This window comes from Vulpes lagopus, chromosome 7 (genome assembly GCF_018345385.1).
Source record: "Vulpes lagopus strain Blue_001 chromosome 7, ASM1834538v1, whole genome shotgun sequence".
NCBI classification, from domain to species: Eukaryota; Metazoa; Chordata; class Mammalia; order Carnivora; family Canidae; genus Vulpes; species Vulpes lagopus.
In genome coordinates, this window is record NC_054830.1 from 75,962,825 (window position 1) to 75,981,128 (window position 18,304).

General features: G+C 38.5%; 1 protein-coding gene across 2 annotated transcripts in view; it reads right to left on the minus strand.

Annotated features, from left to right (window-relative positions):
- Positions 1 to 17,378, minus strand: part of STX17 (syntaxin 17) — a 66,316-nt gene extending 48,938 nt beyond the window's left edge. The window contains exons 1-3 of one of the 2 annotated variants that reach the window (XM_041761134.1): positions 17,323 to 17,378; positions 9,471 to 9,656; positions 4,004 to 4,069 (exon numbers count right to left, since the gene is read on the minus strand). In XM_041761134.1, the coding sequence (XP_041617068.1) occupies positions 4,004 to 4,069; positions 9,471 to 9,593 (189 nt within the window). In that variant the 5' untranslated portion in view covers positions 9,594 to 9,656; positions 17,323 to 17,378. Of the gene's footprint in view, positions 1 to 4,003; positions 4,070 to 9,470; positions 9,657 to 10,869; positions 11,067 to 17,322 lie in introns of those variants that run through there. The other variant, XM_041761132.1, reaches the window with a different exon arrangement.
- Positions 17,379 to 18,304: the final 926 nt, after the last annotated feature.

The following is an 18,304-nucleotide window of genomic DNA, read 5'->3' on the forward strand; positions in this document are numbered from 1 at the left end:
TCAGAAATCAGGCAGTATTATTTCTGCCTCAACCCAGATTCAACAGGAAGGGAATCATGCTCTACCTGTTGGTGGGGAAATAGTAAGGTCATACTGTAGAATACCAATTAGGATGGAAATACTTCGTAGGTATCTTTAAAAATCTACCACAATCGGTATGCAGAATATTAAAAAAGACAAAAGTGCAAGAATATTACATATTCATAGGTAGGAAAACTGGACAATGTAAACATGTCGATTTTCTCTAAATACATGTATAAATCCAATACAATTCCCAATAAGACTATATGGACTTTGACAAGCAGATCCAAATTTCATATGGAAGAGTAAAGAGCCAAGTATAGCCAAAACACTCCTGGAAAGGAAGAATAAGATGGAAGCACTGTCCTACCAGATATCAAGCTTTATCATAAGGCTGTCTTAATTAAGATAGTGTGGAACTTGATGGAGAAATAGACATACTGACTAGTGGAATAGAAAGACCAGAGACAGCCTCAGAGATATGGAATTGTGATATGTAAATAGCACTGTAGAAATCAGTTAATAGTAAGAGACAACTGGTTTTCTGAATGGAATAAAGGAAATTTTATTTGTATCTACTTCATCTGAAATCTAATCAATTTCAGATGGACTAAAGACTTAACTGTTTAAAACAAAACATTTAAAACATTCAATAAAAAATATAGGAAAATATCTTCTTGATCTTAGGATAGGGAGCATTCCTTGAATATGACATCCAAAGCATGACCATAAAACAAAAGATTGACATATTAGACTATGTTTAAATTAAAAACTCCTTTCAACAAAGATGCTATAATGAAACTGAAAAGATAGTTTTTTTCTTCTATATATTTTTTTTATTGAAGTTCAATTTGCCAACATATAACACCCAGTGCTCATCCCGTCAAGTGCCCCCTTCAGTGCCCGTCACCCAGTCACCCCATCCCCCTTCCCTCCCCCCCTTCCACTCACTACCCCTTGTTCATTTCCCAGAGTTAGGAGACTCATGTTTTGTCACCCTCTCTAATTTTTCCCACTCATTTTCCCTCCTTTCCCCCATAATCCCTTTCACTATTTCTTATATTCCCCGTATGAGTGAAAGCATATAATGATTATACTTCTCCGACTGACTTACTTCACTCAGCATAATACCCTCCAGTTCCATCCATGTTGAAGCAACTGGTGAGTATTCGTTGTTTCTAATGGCTTAGTAATATTCCATTGTGTGTGTGTGTGTGTGTGTGTGTGTGTGTGTGTGTGTGTGTATACATATATACACACCACATCTTCTTTATCCGTTCATCTGTCGATGGCCATCAAGGCTCCTTCCACAGTTTGGCTATTGTGGACTCTTGCTATAAACATTGGGATGCAGATGTCCCAGCTTTTCACTGTATCTGTATCTTTGACATAAATACCCAGTAGTGAATTGCTGGGTCATAGGGTGGCTCTATTTTTAACTCTTTGAGTAACCCTCCACACAGTTTTCCAGAGTTGCTGTACCAGTTCACATTCCCACCAACAGTGCAAGAGGGTTGGTTCCCCTTTCTCCACATCCTCTCCAACATTAGTTATTTCCCATCTTGTTAATTTTCACCATTCTCACTGGTGTGAGGTGGTATCTCATTGTGTTTTGATTTGTCTTTCCCTGATAGCAAGCAATGCAGACCATTTTCTCATGTGCTTGTTGGCCATATATATGTATGTCTTCTTTGATGAAATTTCTGTTCATGTTTTTTGCCCATTTCATGATTGGATTGTTTGTTTCTTGGATGTTGAGTTTACTAAGTTCTTTATAGATCTTGGATATTAGCCCTTTATTTTATTTTTTAAAAATATTTTATTTATTTATTAGAGGCAGAGAGAGAGAGGCAGAGAGAGAAGCAGGCTCCATGCAGGGAGCCTGAGGTGGGACTCAATCCCAGTTCTCCAGGATCAGGCCCTGGGCTGAAGGTGGTGCTAAACTGCTAAGCCACTGGGGCTGCCCCTGATATTAGCCCTTTATAAGACAGTTCTTATTATATATCTCTAATAATAAATCTAGAAAACCTACTGTAACTGTTCACGAAACTGTTCAAAAATAAGTTTTACACAAATTAGCAAAGACCTAGCCTACACACATAATTCAGGGAATATATGAATAAAACTAAGTAAACACCTAAAAACAGTTTCAATCTCTTCTAGTAGTATACATAAATCTTTTGTGCCAGATGGAGATCAATAATGTAAATATATATATACTTTAATCAGTAAACAAACACTTTGACCATAAGCACTGTCTCAAGAAAATAAGTGATTTTTACTGACATATTGAACAGTGAAGAAGTAAGAAATCCTAGTTATAATAATCTCATTGACATTTACATGCTTAATAACATTCAATAAACAATCTTGCTGAACAACAGGTACTGTGGGATACACAAATAGCAAAGACACAATCCCTGATCTTCAGGTCTATAATCTAGTTAGCAAGCAGTAAAATACATATATGGAGAGGCAAGTCTAATTTCTACTAGACCTCAAGTCAATCTGTTTTTTTCCATCTCCAATATCTTTGTAATCTCTCCTGAACAATCTCTTGCATTCATTTCACTCTATCCTAATCTATTCACTATACCGCAGCTATAGAAGCCTCTTTGAAATGCAAAAAGACCAGAGATGCATTCTTTGGAGAAACAATCCATAGATTCAGAAACCAGGCACAGGGTAAAAGAGATTTATGTGAAAGCCTCTACTGAACAGCCTTCACTTAGTCTGCTTTTATAACTGAAAAATAAGTGTCCACTCGCCCTAGGAGAATAAGGATTCTTCTTTAGAAAACTAAACCAGAATAAACCTCCTTCAAGGAAAATGCCATCATTTGCTGACTCTTGCAATTAAAGATTAAAAAAAAAAAATAGAGCAAAAAGAAAACAGAGGAATCAATTATCAAATAATTTAAACCTCCCACTGAGTGGCTCGGTTGGCTAAAAATCTGATTCTTTTTTTTTTTTTTTTTTTTTAATTTTTATTTATTTATGATAGTCACAGAGAGAGAGAGAGGCAGAGACACAGGCAGAGGGAGAAGCAGGCTCCATGCACCGGGAGCCCGACGTGGGATTCGATCCCGGGTCTCCAGGATCGCGCCCTGGGCCAAAGGCAGGCGCCAAACCGCTGCGCCACCCAGGGATCCCTGATTCTTGATTTCAGCTCAGGTCATGATCTCAGGGTCCTGGGATCAAGCCCACATCAGGCTCCATATTCAGCAGTGGTCTGCTTAGGGATTCTCTCTTACCCTCCTGCCCCTCCCCTCGCTAGCACATGTCAATCTCTCTAAAATAAATAACTACGTCTTTAATAACTAAATAAACAAAATTTCCCAGAACTAGTACAGAACTTAAGTTTTTAGATTGAAAGAGTCCAACACAAAGCATATCATCAAATTTGAGAACACCAGGATTAAACAGATTACAAAAGTTCCCAAAGAGAAAAAAAAAGGATCTCATACAAAAATTGGGAAAGCAGACATCAGATTTATTAAGGGCAACACTAAACTAGAGAACTTTCAAATTTGAAAAAATTCCAACTAGAATTCTATACCTACTGATATTAGCAATCATGCATGAGGGGAGAAAAAAGGTATTTTTCTGATTCATAATAACTTAAATATTTACCTCCCAGGTTCCCTTATTTAGAGATCTACTAAAAGATGTACTCCAACAAAACAATGAAGTGAACCAAAAATAATTAAGGGCACGATATCCAGGAAAACAGGGACCCAACAAAGAAGAATAGCTAAGGAAGTCTGAGAACAGCAGCTGTGCAAGAAGCCTAGAAAGCAAGTCCAGATTGGGATTGGGAAGAGGGCTCCAGGAAGGAGTCTTCAGGATAAAGAATGGATAGTAGTATATTTGAGCATATGAAAATTATTACTGATAGCATGGAGCAGACATGTGGAGCATTTAGAAAAAAATTAACTACAAATAAACAGAAAGCCAGGGGCATAACAATGTAATAGTCTTACCTGAACTGTACGCCCTGCATTGATATGTTCTTCATGCAACTTGTCCCAGATTCTGCACCTTTGATACTATATCATAAAGACAAAATTACAGTTTTTTTTAAATTACTAAACTTATTACTCCTAGTTACCACAAAAATCTCCACTCACCTAACCAAACTTAAATATACCAGATAAAAGTTATTGACTTAATAGTGACAATTAACTGTCCAATGACAAGTAGGAAATTTTAAAAAACATTACAGACAAAATTCTGGTAAATGGTAAAGGAAATAAAAATAATTTATTTTACTGAAAAAAGATGGTATACTTTGTCTTGCAAATTCTTTGGAGATGAAAAAAATAATGAGAATGTAAACAAATATGAAAAATTTAAAAATTCAGTATATCATGAGGTATTCTTACTATATATGAAGAAATTTAAATTTGTCAATGAGAATGTCAAGTATCAAAAACTAAATCTGACTTTGAGAAAAAGTAACATTGATACTGCAAACTAGAAAGTACAAAAAATGAGAATGAACAACTAATATACATGTTTCAGTTTTTACCAAAGCAATGTTTAGTTTTCAGAGTTTCAACCAAGAAACTTTATAAGCATGATAATGGAAAATTCATTTGACAGGAACTATAGCCAAATGTGGTAACTTTACAGCACAACACTTACTACACAGAATATAAACATCAACCTCAAACATCACATATTATATATAAAAAAAAAATCAACCTAGAAATACTGTGAAAGGACAGATACATGAAAATGTGCCATACAGGGGCACCTGGGTGGCTCAGTTGGTTAAGCATCCAACTCTTGATTTCAGCCATGATATCAGGGTCATTGGATCAAGCCCCACATCAGGCTCCACACTGAGAGTGGAGTCTGCTTAAGACTCTCTCCCTCTCCCTCTGCGCTTCTCCCCCAAAATAAATCAAGTCTTTTCAAAAAATTTTTTTTCTTATTTTTAAAATCTCTTTGAAAGAAATTCTGGGGCCCCCTGGGTGGCTCAGTGGTTGAGTATCTGCCTCTGGCTTAGGTCATGATCCTGGGATTGAGCCCCCCATCAGGCTCCCCACAGCGAGCCTGCTTCTCCCTTGTCTATGTCTCTCTCTCATAAATAAATAAATAAAATCTAAAAGAAAAAAAAAAGAAAGAAAACTCTGTTCAGGGGTACCTGAGTGGCTGAGTTGGTTCAGCCTCTGCCTTTGGCTCAGGTCATGATCCCGAGGTCCTGGGATTGAGCCCCATGTCAGGCTCTCTGCTCAGCAAGAAGCCTGCTTCTCCTTCTCTGCCTGTTCCACCACCACCTCCAAATCATGCCCTCTCTCTCTCTCTCTCTCTCTCTCAAATAAATAAAAAAACTAACAACAATGTATTGTTGGGCTAATAACATACATAAAAGCAAATTATATGACAATAATACTATAAAGACCTTGAGAGAGAAAATGGAAGTATATTGTATATTTTTATAAGGTTATATAGCTTATGCATAAATGTATGTTACACTTCATGTGTAAGAACCTTATAATCATATATATGTGTGTGTGTATATATATATACACATACATATATATACACACCAATGAAACTGATTAGATTTGATTTTGTATCATATAGTTTTGTGCTTTATACCTAAGCTGAACAGTCCATGCCACTCATTTTCATACTTAATTATATATCACCTATTATTCTCAGACTATTTCATAATTTATTTCCTTAATTGAACTGTATACTTCTTGAGGATTAGAAATCTAACTTTTTATGAGCTTTTCAGTGCTAACAATAAAAGAAACACCAAACACTAACACTTAGGAAAAGCTAACATACATTTATTACTTGTAATTAATGACTTCTCATTATGCCTGGAAGATTGAACACAAGCATTTATCTCTGCTCTTTTCTAAAACCCAACTAAAATGGCAATAAAGAACTTTAAAAGGTATACATTCACAAGACTCATGAAAATACAACAGTAGATATCAGCTGACAATAAATTTTAACAAAATTTTAGAAGCTGGAAAGATTACAGACATGTTGCAACTGAGAAAGCTGCACCATGAGGCTGCAGAAGGGGTGAGTGGCATGGGAGAGGCAGTGAGTAACAAGCCAACAGGCACACCACCACTCCTGAAAGACTCAAGTAACCAGAACTACCAGCTACTCAGGAGGATGTGTAGGGTGGGGCAGAAGGACTGGTTTAAAGTTTAGGTAAAAAAGAGGTAGTGTACCAAACGCTCTATCTCTGTAGGCCTGAGCAACTACACTGCCCCTACCAACACAGAAGACCACATTCCAGAAGAGTATCTGGTGGTTCCCCATTAAGACAGACCTTTTACTGCTCACCCCTGCAGGTAACAAGACCCCATCTACCTCCTGCTACACACACAAATACCTTCCAATTAGCACTCTTAAATATCAACAGCTAGCCAAGGAATGCCCATAATACTGCAGGCTGACACAAAGAAAAAAAGGAGGGAAAAAGGGGAGTGCGGGGGCAGAGAGAAAGAAATAAATTTGAAAGGGAAGAAAGAATAAAGACACTCAGGGAAAAGAGACAAAGAAGTAGATAAAAACTTTAAAAATAATAATAAAACCACCAGAGAGATGCTATGATACTGCATCCATGAAACAAGAACAGGAGGATTCTCTTTAAGAGAAAAAAAAAAGAGAAAAGAACAGAAAGAAAAAAGAACAAAAATATGATCTCCATTATTTTATCTTAGCTGGAATGTGGATGTAATAGCTGAAGTTGGAGCTGCTATTTTACATGCAAGATAGAAACAAGTTGAGGATCAGAGAGCAAGATAAAAAGAGCCTGGGTCTTTAATGACTGCTGAGCTGCCACTGCAGCCCGGGAGTGCCTCTGTAACTATGAGAGATTAAAAATAAAAGCAAAAACAAAAAAAGTCTATCTGATTTAATACACTATTTTGGGGTTTTCTGCGACTTGTACTGTAGCGATATACTAACACAGTACATGCAACACAGTAGGTTTTCTCCTAACCCTACAATAACAAAGAAAATTACGCTCCAAGCATATGATCTTGTTTCTATTAACTACGCTTAAGCCTATCTTCTGTTAGCCCAGAAAACTGAATGCTAACACTTCAAATTTCAGCACTGCATTCTAATCAAGTCTATCATGTATAATAAAATGTAATGCTGAAGGACCTATGGAATACAGTTCCAGGTGTCCATAGCACACTACTCTCATTGTTTTCAGATGTTGCAGAATCACTCCCCTAAGGCTTACCTTCAATTTCCCTTCAGCATGACTTTCTTCTTTTAAATTCACATTGGATGACTGACGGCTAACATAATAAATATTTTATCTTTCTACACCCTTCCCTCAGGAAGAATATGGCTTTTTTTAAAAGTGAGGCACTGTCAAACACCTGGAGTCCAAACCTAAGTTCTTAACTCTTTTGTCCACAGTGAACACAGCAACTTTTAAATATGCTTACATTGCCACAAACTACTAAAATATGCTATTCAATCTTATATACATAAAAAGTCACTTTCATGGTAAAACTAGAAATCCTAGAGAAAGTATAACAACCAAGAATATGGAATAAAACATAGATCAACATGAGCACGTTAGCTTCAGATATCATCTATATTGTAAATTATAATTATTCTGACATTGTCTAAAAATTTCACATGAAGTAAAAATTTCACAAAATGCTCAAAGAAAATGTTATGGCAGTGAAAGATCAACATAACTGGAATAATTTTCTTATGGCACAACTAATCAAATCAATAATAAGTCCTTTCCTACCCCACCTGCCTTGTTCCCAGGGTTCTGACTTTTCCACTGATGCCTGACCAGGTGGTACATGTGGCTATGATCTGAGGCTATGACTGCAGGCACTTTCATACAGAAGAAGTATAAGAAAAAGGAAATCTAAGACACGCTGAACCTCAAAGGTAATATAAGGCAATAAAGGAAAGACATGGTCTTAATAGATTGTAGTCCACCTATGTCTGGCTTTCAGAATCAATTCAACTGCCAAATTCTAGTCTTCTTTGTAACTGAGCTTTGATACGGGCTCAGTCTTTAAAACACACCTTATCAATCTGCCACCCAGATATGATCAACCAAGTAAACAACTCAATTTCTGTATCATTATAGTGCTAAAAGAACAAGCCCTCCTCATTAATAATCAAAGCACAGAGCCCTGTAATTTGTTTCTGCTCATGACAAGAATAACCAGTTTAACAGAAAACTCCTCCACCCTAAAAAGTCACAGTACTTATTGTTTACAAATAAAGAAAAACTTAAGAGATGACAAAATAGCAATCTTAAATTCTAGATAGCTTCATATTTGCATTAAAATTTTCATCTTAATACTCTTGGCACTTATTTTCTGTACTTTAAAAAAATTTTTTTTTTATTTGAGAGACAGCAAGAGAGCACACAGGCAGCAGGGAGGGATAGAGGGAGAAGCAGACTCCCTGCCAAGCAGGGAGCCCAATGCGGGGCTCAATCCTAGGACCCTGAGATCATGACCTGAGCCAAATGCAGACGCTTAACCAACTAAGCCACCCAGGTGACCTATTTTCTATATATTTTTTAAAAGACTTAAATATTAGGAAGACAGATGGTATGTACCGGGGAAAAAGAAGCTGACATTCTTAGTTGTATATCACCTCACTCAAGTGAGGGTGATAAATACTGTTTATACTAAAGGCTTAATGAGCATTTCCACCCCACCCCCACCACAAAAAAATAATGGAAGGCCATACAGCTTAAAATTTATACTGGGGGAGGTCTCTCTGAAGGAGCAAATCCCACTGACCTGTCCTACAGCAAATAAAAAATATAATCTGCCGCATCAATGCTCAGTACCCAGTAAACCTGATGTTCCCGTGAATGCCGCACCTGTTCCACCAGATGCTGGGAGTCCAGGTTCTATGCAACCTTCACCATGGTCCATAAGACTAGCTCTTCCCTCTACCTGTTTTCTAAATGGACCCCTAGGTGCTTATTTCCCAATTTGGGGCTTTCCTCAAAGGGAAGAAGTCAATTTGGGAAATTCCCTCATATCGCATGATGATTTATCTTTTCACTCCAAGTGCACCTGAAGAAAACAGGAGTTACTGATGGACACTGAAGTTCAAAAGCCTTGCCATGGGGTGAATAAAATTAAGGCAGGTCCCTTTGCCAAAGTTCACTGCCTTCACGTTATGGTGCATTATCAAACAATCTGTATGCTAATTATTAACTGCCTAATATGTCAGTATGTACAATCTAAAAGGTATAGTTCCTATTCTTACATCCCTCCCTAAAAAAAGGAATATGAGGTGTATTTGTAAAATAAAACCCAGATGAAAAGAATGAATGTTGCTAAATCAATAGGAGATAGATGTTTTAGCAAAGCCTCTTATTTAATATTCTAAGTTTAGCTGAAATACATAAGTATAAATCAGAATTTGTAACTGTTTCTTGTGGTAGAAAATGAAAAAACTCACCTTCTCAATATTTATCTGGTGTTTTCTTAGCCTCTCCAAGTCTGTTGGTATTACTATCTTAATGAATTTCTGGATAGCTGGTTCAAGACGGCGTAATTTGACTTTTTCTTCATCTTCAGACATCCTAAAAAAATGTTGGGTCACTTCTACTGGCAGCAACTGTCTTCTATACTCAGATAGAAAAACCTAAGGGAAATATTTAAGAATGTTTTTAATCAGTTGCTGTTATTTTTAAAAACCAACAATTAGGTAATTTTATAACTTATTCTAAATATATATATTTCAACTTAATTCTGGACTTGAATGACTTAAGAAACATTTTGAAACCTTCTTTCTACAGATGTATACACAATCTAAAATGTTTAAAAAAATAAAAAATAAAATGTTTAGAAAACATGAAAAAGAGGATAAAATAAAATCAATCACCTCCTCACCTGTAGCTAACTATTCTTTCCATTCTGATGTATGTCTTTCCAGGTTTTTCTCAAAATAAGAATGCATACACTTAAATACCTTTTTAAAATTTTTAAATGATGAGCTTACTGTCCAGGTTTTCATTTCCCAATGTATCTTGGACAATGACTAATCTTTTTAAAAAAGACAGCAAATAGCAAAATAAGAAAACATTTCATTCTTAACATTTCTGCTTGTGTAAACTCCATTTCTAACCTCAAAATGTAATACTTCATAATTATATACTTCAAATATAACATCATATGCAACTCTTCTCATGACATCCTTTAAACTGCCTCTTCCCTTTCTTACAAAGTGATTATTTGCATCGTCAACAACCAATACAAATAACCAGTGACAGAGCTGGAATAAGAACTCAGGGTTCCTGGGAGTGCAATCAAATGCGCTTTCGAATTCACCAACAATTTTCTAGCAGTGTTCCAGAATGTCCAAGGGTATGCCTCTGGGGCCAGGAGAGGTGAGGGTGGAGAGTAGCAAGCAAGCAGTCTCCAGGACCCCATGCCTGCTTCAGTTGGAGAAAATTTACTTCTATCTATTTCATAAATCTGAACTTGTTAGATTTTACATCAATAAAGGGCTTCACTGCCTAACAAAGCTTGAAAACCACTATTATGCAACCTTGCTTTCACGCCATCTCGTTAGCCCACAACCTCTCCTATATTTAAACAATTTTTTTGACATGTCAATCCAATAGGTTATGGTGTCTTAAACCAGGATCCATTCAGAGGTTTGCAAATATACTTTATGGAGTCCTGAATCTTTATGAGTAATTGTGAATGTATTCTTGAGTTATTTCAGAGGACAGTCCATTGCTTTAATGATATGAAAAATAGAAAAGAGATCATTGCAGAACCATGAGGAACTGTAACTCTAACTAATGTTTCTTTCTTTCAACTGAAAATCTTTAAGTGTTGGTTATACATACCTCATCAACTTAGTAACTTGGTCTTTATGTTTAAGCTTGAAAGCAAAAAAGGGTAATCTCCACACACCAAAAATAAAAAGAGTTCAACAGCTACACTATTGAGTAGGAACTGGATACACATGGAGAAGTTCATTGCCCAGAGTCCACAAACCCAGCAAAACAGGAAAATTCATAGCTAATGGACTAGAGATAAAAATCTAAAAAGAAAATTAAAATAGGTAAGTTAAAAACATTCAAAGATATAAAGGAAGGAATAGAATCCTTTTAAAAATTAGATAGTACTATGAAATAGCAGGCTAATCTGAAAAATCGAGTACAAATTTGAGAAAAACCTCAAAAATAGGTTAAACAATAAACTGTAACTGAAGGGAGAATTATTGATTGGAAGATATCAGTCAGAACACAGAGGAATAAAGAGATGGAAAACATAAAAGATAAAGTGAGAAGCTCAATAACAAATAGGAGTCCCATAAGGGAAGAATAAAGAAAGTGGTGAAAAAGCATTATTCAAAGTGAACATGCTGAGAATTAAGATGCAAGACCTCAAACTGAAAATGCACATAAGCCTCAAGTAGCATAAATTAAAAAAAAAAAATTACCAACACATGGAAGCGAAACTGCAGAATGTGAAGGGCAAACAAAAAAAATCTTTAAAAAAGAAAACCAGAGATAAACTAAAGCAACAAAAGCAGCAAACTTTTCATCACAGATATCAAAAGACAGGAATATCCTCAAAGTGCTGAGGGAGTTGGTATATGCCCCAGTAAATTATTATTCAGAAATGAACACAAAATAATTTTTAGACATACAGAGTTTATAACCAAGGCCCCTCATTAAAAGAACTACTAAAAGGCACACTTTAGCAAAATCTAAAGGAGATGAATGCCAAGGAGCTATGAATATAATATAATATACTGTTACTGGGTGGATAAATGAATGAAAGAATTTATTTTGAATATTCTGATTAAGTATAATAAAAATCTTTACATGTAAATTATTATTTTTCTATAATATATTTTTATAGCAGCATAGTGGTATTTTACATAGATGCTCCATAATTTAACTAATCATCTTTTGCTGACTGCTTAGGTTGTTCCCAATTTTCCACTATTATAAACTATGCTAAAGTGTAATTTTTATACATAAATCCATATAACCATCTATGATGTTTCTTCAAAATAAATAATTAGAAATTGAATAGGTACACACATTTTTTATGGCTTTTGAGACCAAGTGTCCCAAAAGGTTGTACCTGTTTACATTCCCTGTTTACATTCCTGTTTACATTCACTAGCAACATATCAAAATATCCAAATATCCATATTCCCACCAATACATAGTACTATATTTTCCTTAAACTTTCAAAAATGGTGTCTCATTGTTTTATTTTGCATTCCTTAAATTACTGGTGGCATTGATTTATTAGCCATTTGCTTTCTTCTTATGAATTGCCTGCTGGTGCTGTATCTATTTTACTACAGGGGATGTCTTTTTCTTATTATATTCAACATATAATAGACTCATAAATTACCGATTGTCTCACAATGTTCCCAGTTTATCACATTGCTTGTATTTTTTTTCTGTCATGCAGATTATATACTATATGAAGATACCTTTTTATCCACCACCATTCCTTTTTTTTTTTTTTTTTAACAATACTGGTTCTCAAAAGGTGCTGATGGAACTAAAATATTTCTTCACATGTCCCTTCTTCACTATTACTAATCCCATCACTCTAACAGTGCAATGCACAGCACCTTACAAGTGTCTTAATTGGCCTCCCTTTAAACTCTTTCCCCTCTCCAATTGTTCCTCACAGATTACCACCAATTAATATTCCTAGAATACCAATTGCAACGTTCTCCTCTGAACAAAAACTTCCAAGAATTCCCTATTATTTGAACAAGAAAATACAATGTTCAATCTAAGTATTATCACCCAATTTCTACTTTGAGCTTTGCTATGATGCTCCCTCTGTTTAGATGCCCTTTTATATCCCATCTGCCTCTAAAATTTATGTACCATTTTATATACAACTCTAATGATTCTCCTTTCTCCTCCACTAATCAGTTTATAGTATATGTAACAAACCCCGATTATTGGATGTTTGACTTGACACTGTTTCCTTATGCTACGATGACAGATTTTTTCCAGTTCCAGAAGTGATATTTCTAGGTCAGAGTTACGCATGATTCAGCTCTTCAGCTTTCTATCCAAGGAAAACCAACCGCCTCATAAAGACCATCTATCAGGGAAGACATTCCACCCCAGGAACCTCCCAACATACATTTCCAATTCTTGTTCTCCTTTTAGCCGGTATTTTTTTTCTCTTCTCCATCATTTCCATTTTTTATAAATTACAACAAAATGTCTACAGAAACTAAAATGAGAACATATTGTTCAAATAATTGCTTAAGTCATGATGTTACTGGGATACCTGGGTGGCTCAGCGGTTTGGTGCCTGCCTTCAGCCCAGAGCGTGATCCTGGAGACCCAGGATCAAGTCCCACATCGGGCTCCCTGCATGGAGCCTGCTTCTCTCAATCTCTCTCTCTCTCTGTATCTCTTGTGAATAAATAAATCACATCTTTAAAAAAAGTCATGATGTTACTGAAATGGAAAGTTGTCCAGCAGTGGTTCCAATCATAATAGCACAAATATGGTTTGTAAGTTGTTAAAGAATAATCCAACATTCAAGACATAGTTTTAAAATAAAATTGAAGGGATCCCTGGGTGGCACAGCGGTTTGGCGCCTGCCTTTGGCCCAGGGCGCGATCCTGGAGACCCGGGATCGAATCCCACGTCGGGCTCCCGGTGCATGGAGCCTGCTTCTCCCTCTGCCTGTGTCTCTGCCTCTCTCTCTCTCTGTGTGTGTGACTATCATAAATAGTAAATAAAAATTTAAAAAAAATAAAATAAAATAAAATAAAATTGAACAAGTAAATGTATTTCACCATTTCTCGATTTTTCAAAAAACTGGAACATACTTCTGATAATTAAATGACAAAAATAAAAAATACATTTATATTAACTTCACAACTGTGTAAAATATGCTTATGAAAAAGACAAAACATAGAAAAATGCCTAATTTTCCAAACTTTTGTAGAGGTGATTTCTTTGTAACATTTTTTTAAGTGTAATGAAATATTTGGGGTGATAGTTGTTTTATATCATGACAGTGGTGGTAGATACACAATTATATGCATTTGTCAAAACTCATGGAATTGCACATTACAAAGAATGAATTTTTGAAAATTAAAAAACAAAAAATGTGGAGGAATACAAAATGGAACACAAACCATAAGAAAGGAAACTATATTATCCATGAATAGCATAACCGCACTGAGAGTAGAAGAAGAAAATAACCTAAGTAACTCTGGAAAACACTATTCTAACTGGATACTACAAGGTTAAAGACCATAAGAACTATATACGATTCTACTATGTTCTAATTAGAAAATTTTTTATAGGAATATGTGTTAGAAATCCTGAAAATCCTTTATGTGTATACCAGGATTGAACAAATAAGAGAATATTTTGTAGAGCATGAAAGTCAGATTTCTGTCAAAGAAAGAAGTAACAATTAAGAGGCCTGGGTAGAATGAACCCTGTGGTTTAGGTTTACAAATGGAACTCTCAGAATGAATTTTTGTTTTTTTAAAAATATATATACTCAGATGTGAGTACATATACACACTTAAATACAAAAACAAATCTTTGTGTATCCATGGAATATGTGGATATATATGTATATAGCTAAGAAACATATTTACAAATAAACATAAGAATGATATAAATAAAATATAATACTCAATATTTCATAATTACATAAGTAATAAATAGAATGATATATTTTATTTATATATAAAGGAAAAATACTTATAAAAATAAAATATATATTTACATATATTCCTAGCTGTTTTCTGCGAAGAACCACAAACAATAATATTCTAGTAGCAACGAGCACACCAAGTGCCCTGATCTTGGTGTTTAAATACCACTCTCCAAAAGAGGAAATCACGGAGAAGTGGGTGATCGAGGACTGGGGCAGAGAAAACGCAAGATAAACGTGGAACATCTTATGGTGCCAGAAAGTAAGGAAGTTCTCAAAGAGTGATGGAAGCCTGTCAAAAGGAAGCAACCTGAAAAAACTCCGAAGGGCCAAGGCTGGAACAACTTGAGACACGAATAAATAACAAAAATAACCAAAAAGTAAAATAAATGAGTTCATACTTATATAAAAAAATAACTGACTAAACAAATGGAAAGGGGCAAGTCTTCCTTACAGAACTCCAATTAATAAAAGAAGGAATGGGGACGCCTGGGTGGCTCAGGGGTTGAGTGCCTGCCTTTGGCTCAGGGCGTGATCCCGGGATCTGGGATCGAGTCCCACATTAGGCTCCCTGCCTGGAGCCTGCTTCTCCCTCTGCCTGTGTCTCTGCTTCTCTCTCTCTCTGTGTCTCTCGTTAATAAATAAATAAAATCTTAAATAAAAAAATAAAAGAAGGAATGAGGGGAAACAAAAAATCACCATTAGAACATAATAGTAATCATCGCTGAAGGCAAGATCCACCAATGGATGGTAAAATCAGCAAGTCAAAGTTTGAGGAGAAACAACATATTTGCATAGTTTAGAAACTCAAGACATCCATTCATTTCAAGGGGAAAGCAGTAAATTTACATTAGAGAATCCTGGCAGACACCACGTCAACCAAGTGATCAACAGTAATACCAAAAGCAGTGTGTCATAACATGAACCCTTCGTGGGATGGACTGAGAAGGGTATATCCACTTCTGTGCTATCAACAAAAATACATAACTTTAAAAATGCATAACTTTAATTGTAAGAAAATAGCAGACAAGGGGCAGCCCGGGTGGCTCAGCGGTTTAGCTCTGCCTTCAGCCCAGGGCCTGATCCTGGAGACCCGGGATGGAGTCCCACATTGGGCTCCCTGCATGGAGCCTGCTTCTCCTTCTGCCTCTCTCTCTCTCTCTCTCTCTCTCTCTCTCTCTGTTATGTCTCATGAATAAGCAAATAAAATCTTAAAAAAAAAAAAAAAAAGAGAAAATACCAGACAAAACATAACTGAGGGACACTCTGCTAAATAATTGACCAGGATTCTTCAAAAGTGTTAAGGTTAGGAAAGACTTAAGACTAAAGAGCCATGCCAATTAAATGCAATGTGGGATGTTATACTGGATCCTGAAATGGGGGGGGGGGGGGGGGAAGGACATTAGTATAAAAAAGTCAGGAAATCTGAGAAAAAGGTAGCAATTTGGTCACTAGAATTGTACCAACGAGGGGCGCCTGGGTGGCTCAGAGTCTGCCTTTGACTCAGGTTGTGATCCTGGTGTCCTGGGATCAAATCCGGCGGGAGCCTTGCTATTTCCCTCTGCCTAAGTCTGTGTGTCTCTCATGAATAAATAACACCTTTAAAAAAAAAAAAATTGTACCAATGATACTTTATAATTTGTTATGATTGTACTTATGGTTATATAAGGTGTTAACATTAAAGGGGGCTGCAGAGACCTTTGTTACTTTTGCCACCTCTCTGTAACTGGAAAATCATTTCAAAAATAAAAAGACTCTCTAGGAAGGTCTGATGTTTCACCGGAAGCGGGTCACTTAGGAGACCTGCACTAACACTCGCGGGGGCCTGCGGGGCAGACCCTTTTCGGGGCTTGCGACTACTATCATCACCTGGGTACCATGACTACTCCTGTTTCCCGTGAGGAAAAAGTACTGGGGGGGGGGGGGGTACTACATGATTTGGACTATTTAATGTATAAGTTAAAAAGCCCCATTTCTCAGAAAAAGTCCCCAAGTGCCAGCGACCTTCGGCCTCCCCCAAAGCGACGAGCGGCCTCCTCCCAGCGCAGGGATCCCACACGGGCCCCAGGCAGGCCTCCCCGGGCTCCTGACCCGGGCACTCTGGGAGGCAAGGTCACGGCCCCTGCTGCTCCCTGGGTCTCCCGCCGGAGCCCTCCCAGGCCGGGCTTATCGAGGGGGCAGCTGCGGGAGCTTCCAGAAGCACCGACCTCCGGCTCCGGCTCCGGGTCCTCCGCCCCTCGCGGGCCCCCGAGCCCCACGGCGCCCCCCCCCCCCGCCCCAACCAGAGAACGGATGCGCGGGCGGCCTGGGACCACGCCCCCGGGCGACCCGGGCGACCCCGACGCCCCCGGGCCCAGCCTGCGCCGCGGGCACGGCAGCTGCAGGGAACTTTCGCACCCCGCGACCCCGGGAGGCCGCCTCCCCACACCGGCTTCGCAAAGAGCTTCCAGAAACGAAACCGGCGCTTCGGGGAGCCGGGAGGAGCCTCCCAAGCGCTGGCACGCGGGACCTGAGGCCGGGCTTCCCCAGGGGGCGCCTCTGCGGCGCGCGGGCTCAGCGCCCAGCCCTCAAAGCCCGTCCGGGCCTGACGCCCCCGAGGCGGCCTCCCGCAAACCCCTTACCTCCCGCCGGGGCGCTCGAGGCCGCTGGGTGTGCACGGCGCAAGCGCGGGCGCGGCGGGGCGGGGCGTCGCCAGGGGGCGGGGCGTCGCGAGGGGCGGGGCGGTCCGGGCCACGCCCCCTCCCGGCCCGCAGGAGCCCTGCCGGGTGGGGCCGCCGACGCTGTGACGGCTGCGGGCCGCGGGGAGGGTTTAAGAAAGTGGGCTTGGCGTCTGTTTGCGGGGTTGCAGCCCTGGAGCCAGGAGGAAATAGACCTACGATCACCTCTTATGTCAGCTTGTTGTCTTTTCAGTAGGACGCAATTCACACACGCATGGCTTTCTACATTTTTGCAAAGTTTGCTGTCTGTTTGCCTGTTTTTTTTTTTTTATTTTTTAAGATTTTATTTATTTATTCAGGAGAGACACAGAGACAAAAGGAGGCAGGGACACAGGCAGAGGGAGAAGCAGGCTCCATGCAGGGGGCCCGACGTGGGGCTCGATCCCGGGTCTCCAGGATCAGGCCCTGGGCTGAAGGCCGTGCTAAACCGCTGAGCCACCCGGGCTGCCCCGTTTTCCTGTTTAAACAGGAATTTTATGGGCAGGCAGGCCATGCATTCTGAGCTTTTTACACATGCAGAAACTGAAACTCCGAAAGGTTGTGCCTCTCTCATTCACCTCCCCCCCAAAAAAAAAACCTCGTGAGATGGACAGGACGCAAGTCTTAACAACTGGTAACAGGTGCAGAAATTGAAGCTCAGATGAGTTGTGATTTTCCTTCCCATCAAAGCCGGGGGAGACCATGCTACTGTCCTTATCCCAATTTTATAGATCGTGACGCTGAGGTTAAACAAAGTTTTAAGTGAGTCACTCAGTTCAGCTACTTAGTGACAGAGCTGGGAACTCCACTGGGTTTCCTAATTTCCCTCTCAAGCTCTTCCAGTTACCAGCTGCTACCAATGACCAAGCAGATGGTTGGCTTTGAAGCTCTGTCCGGGTCCTATGAC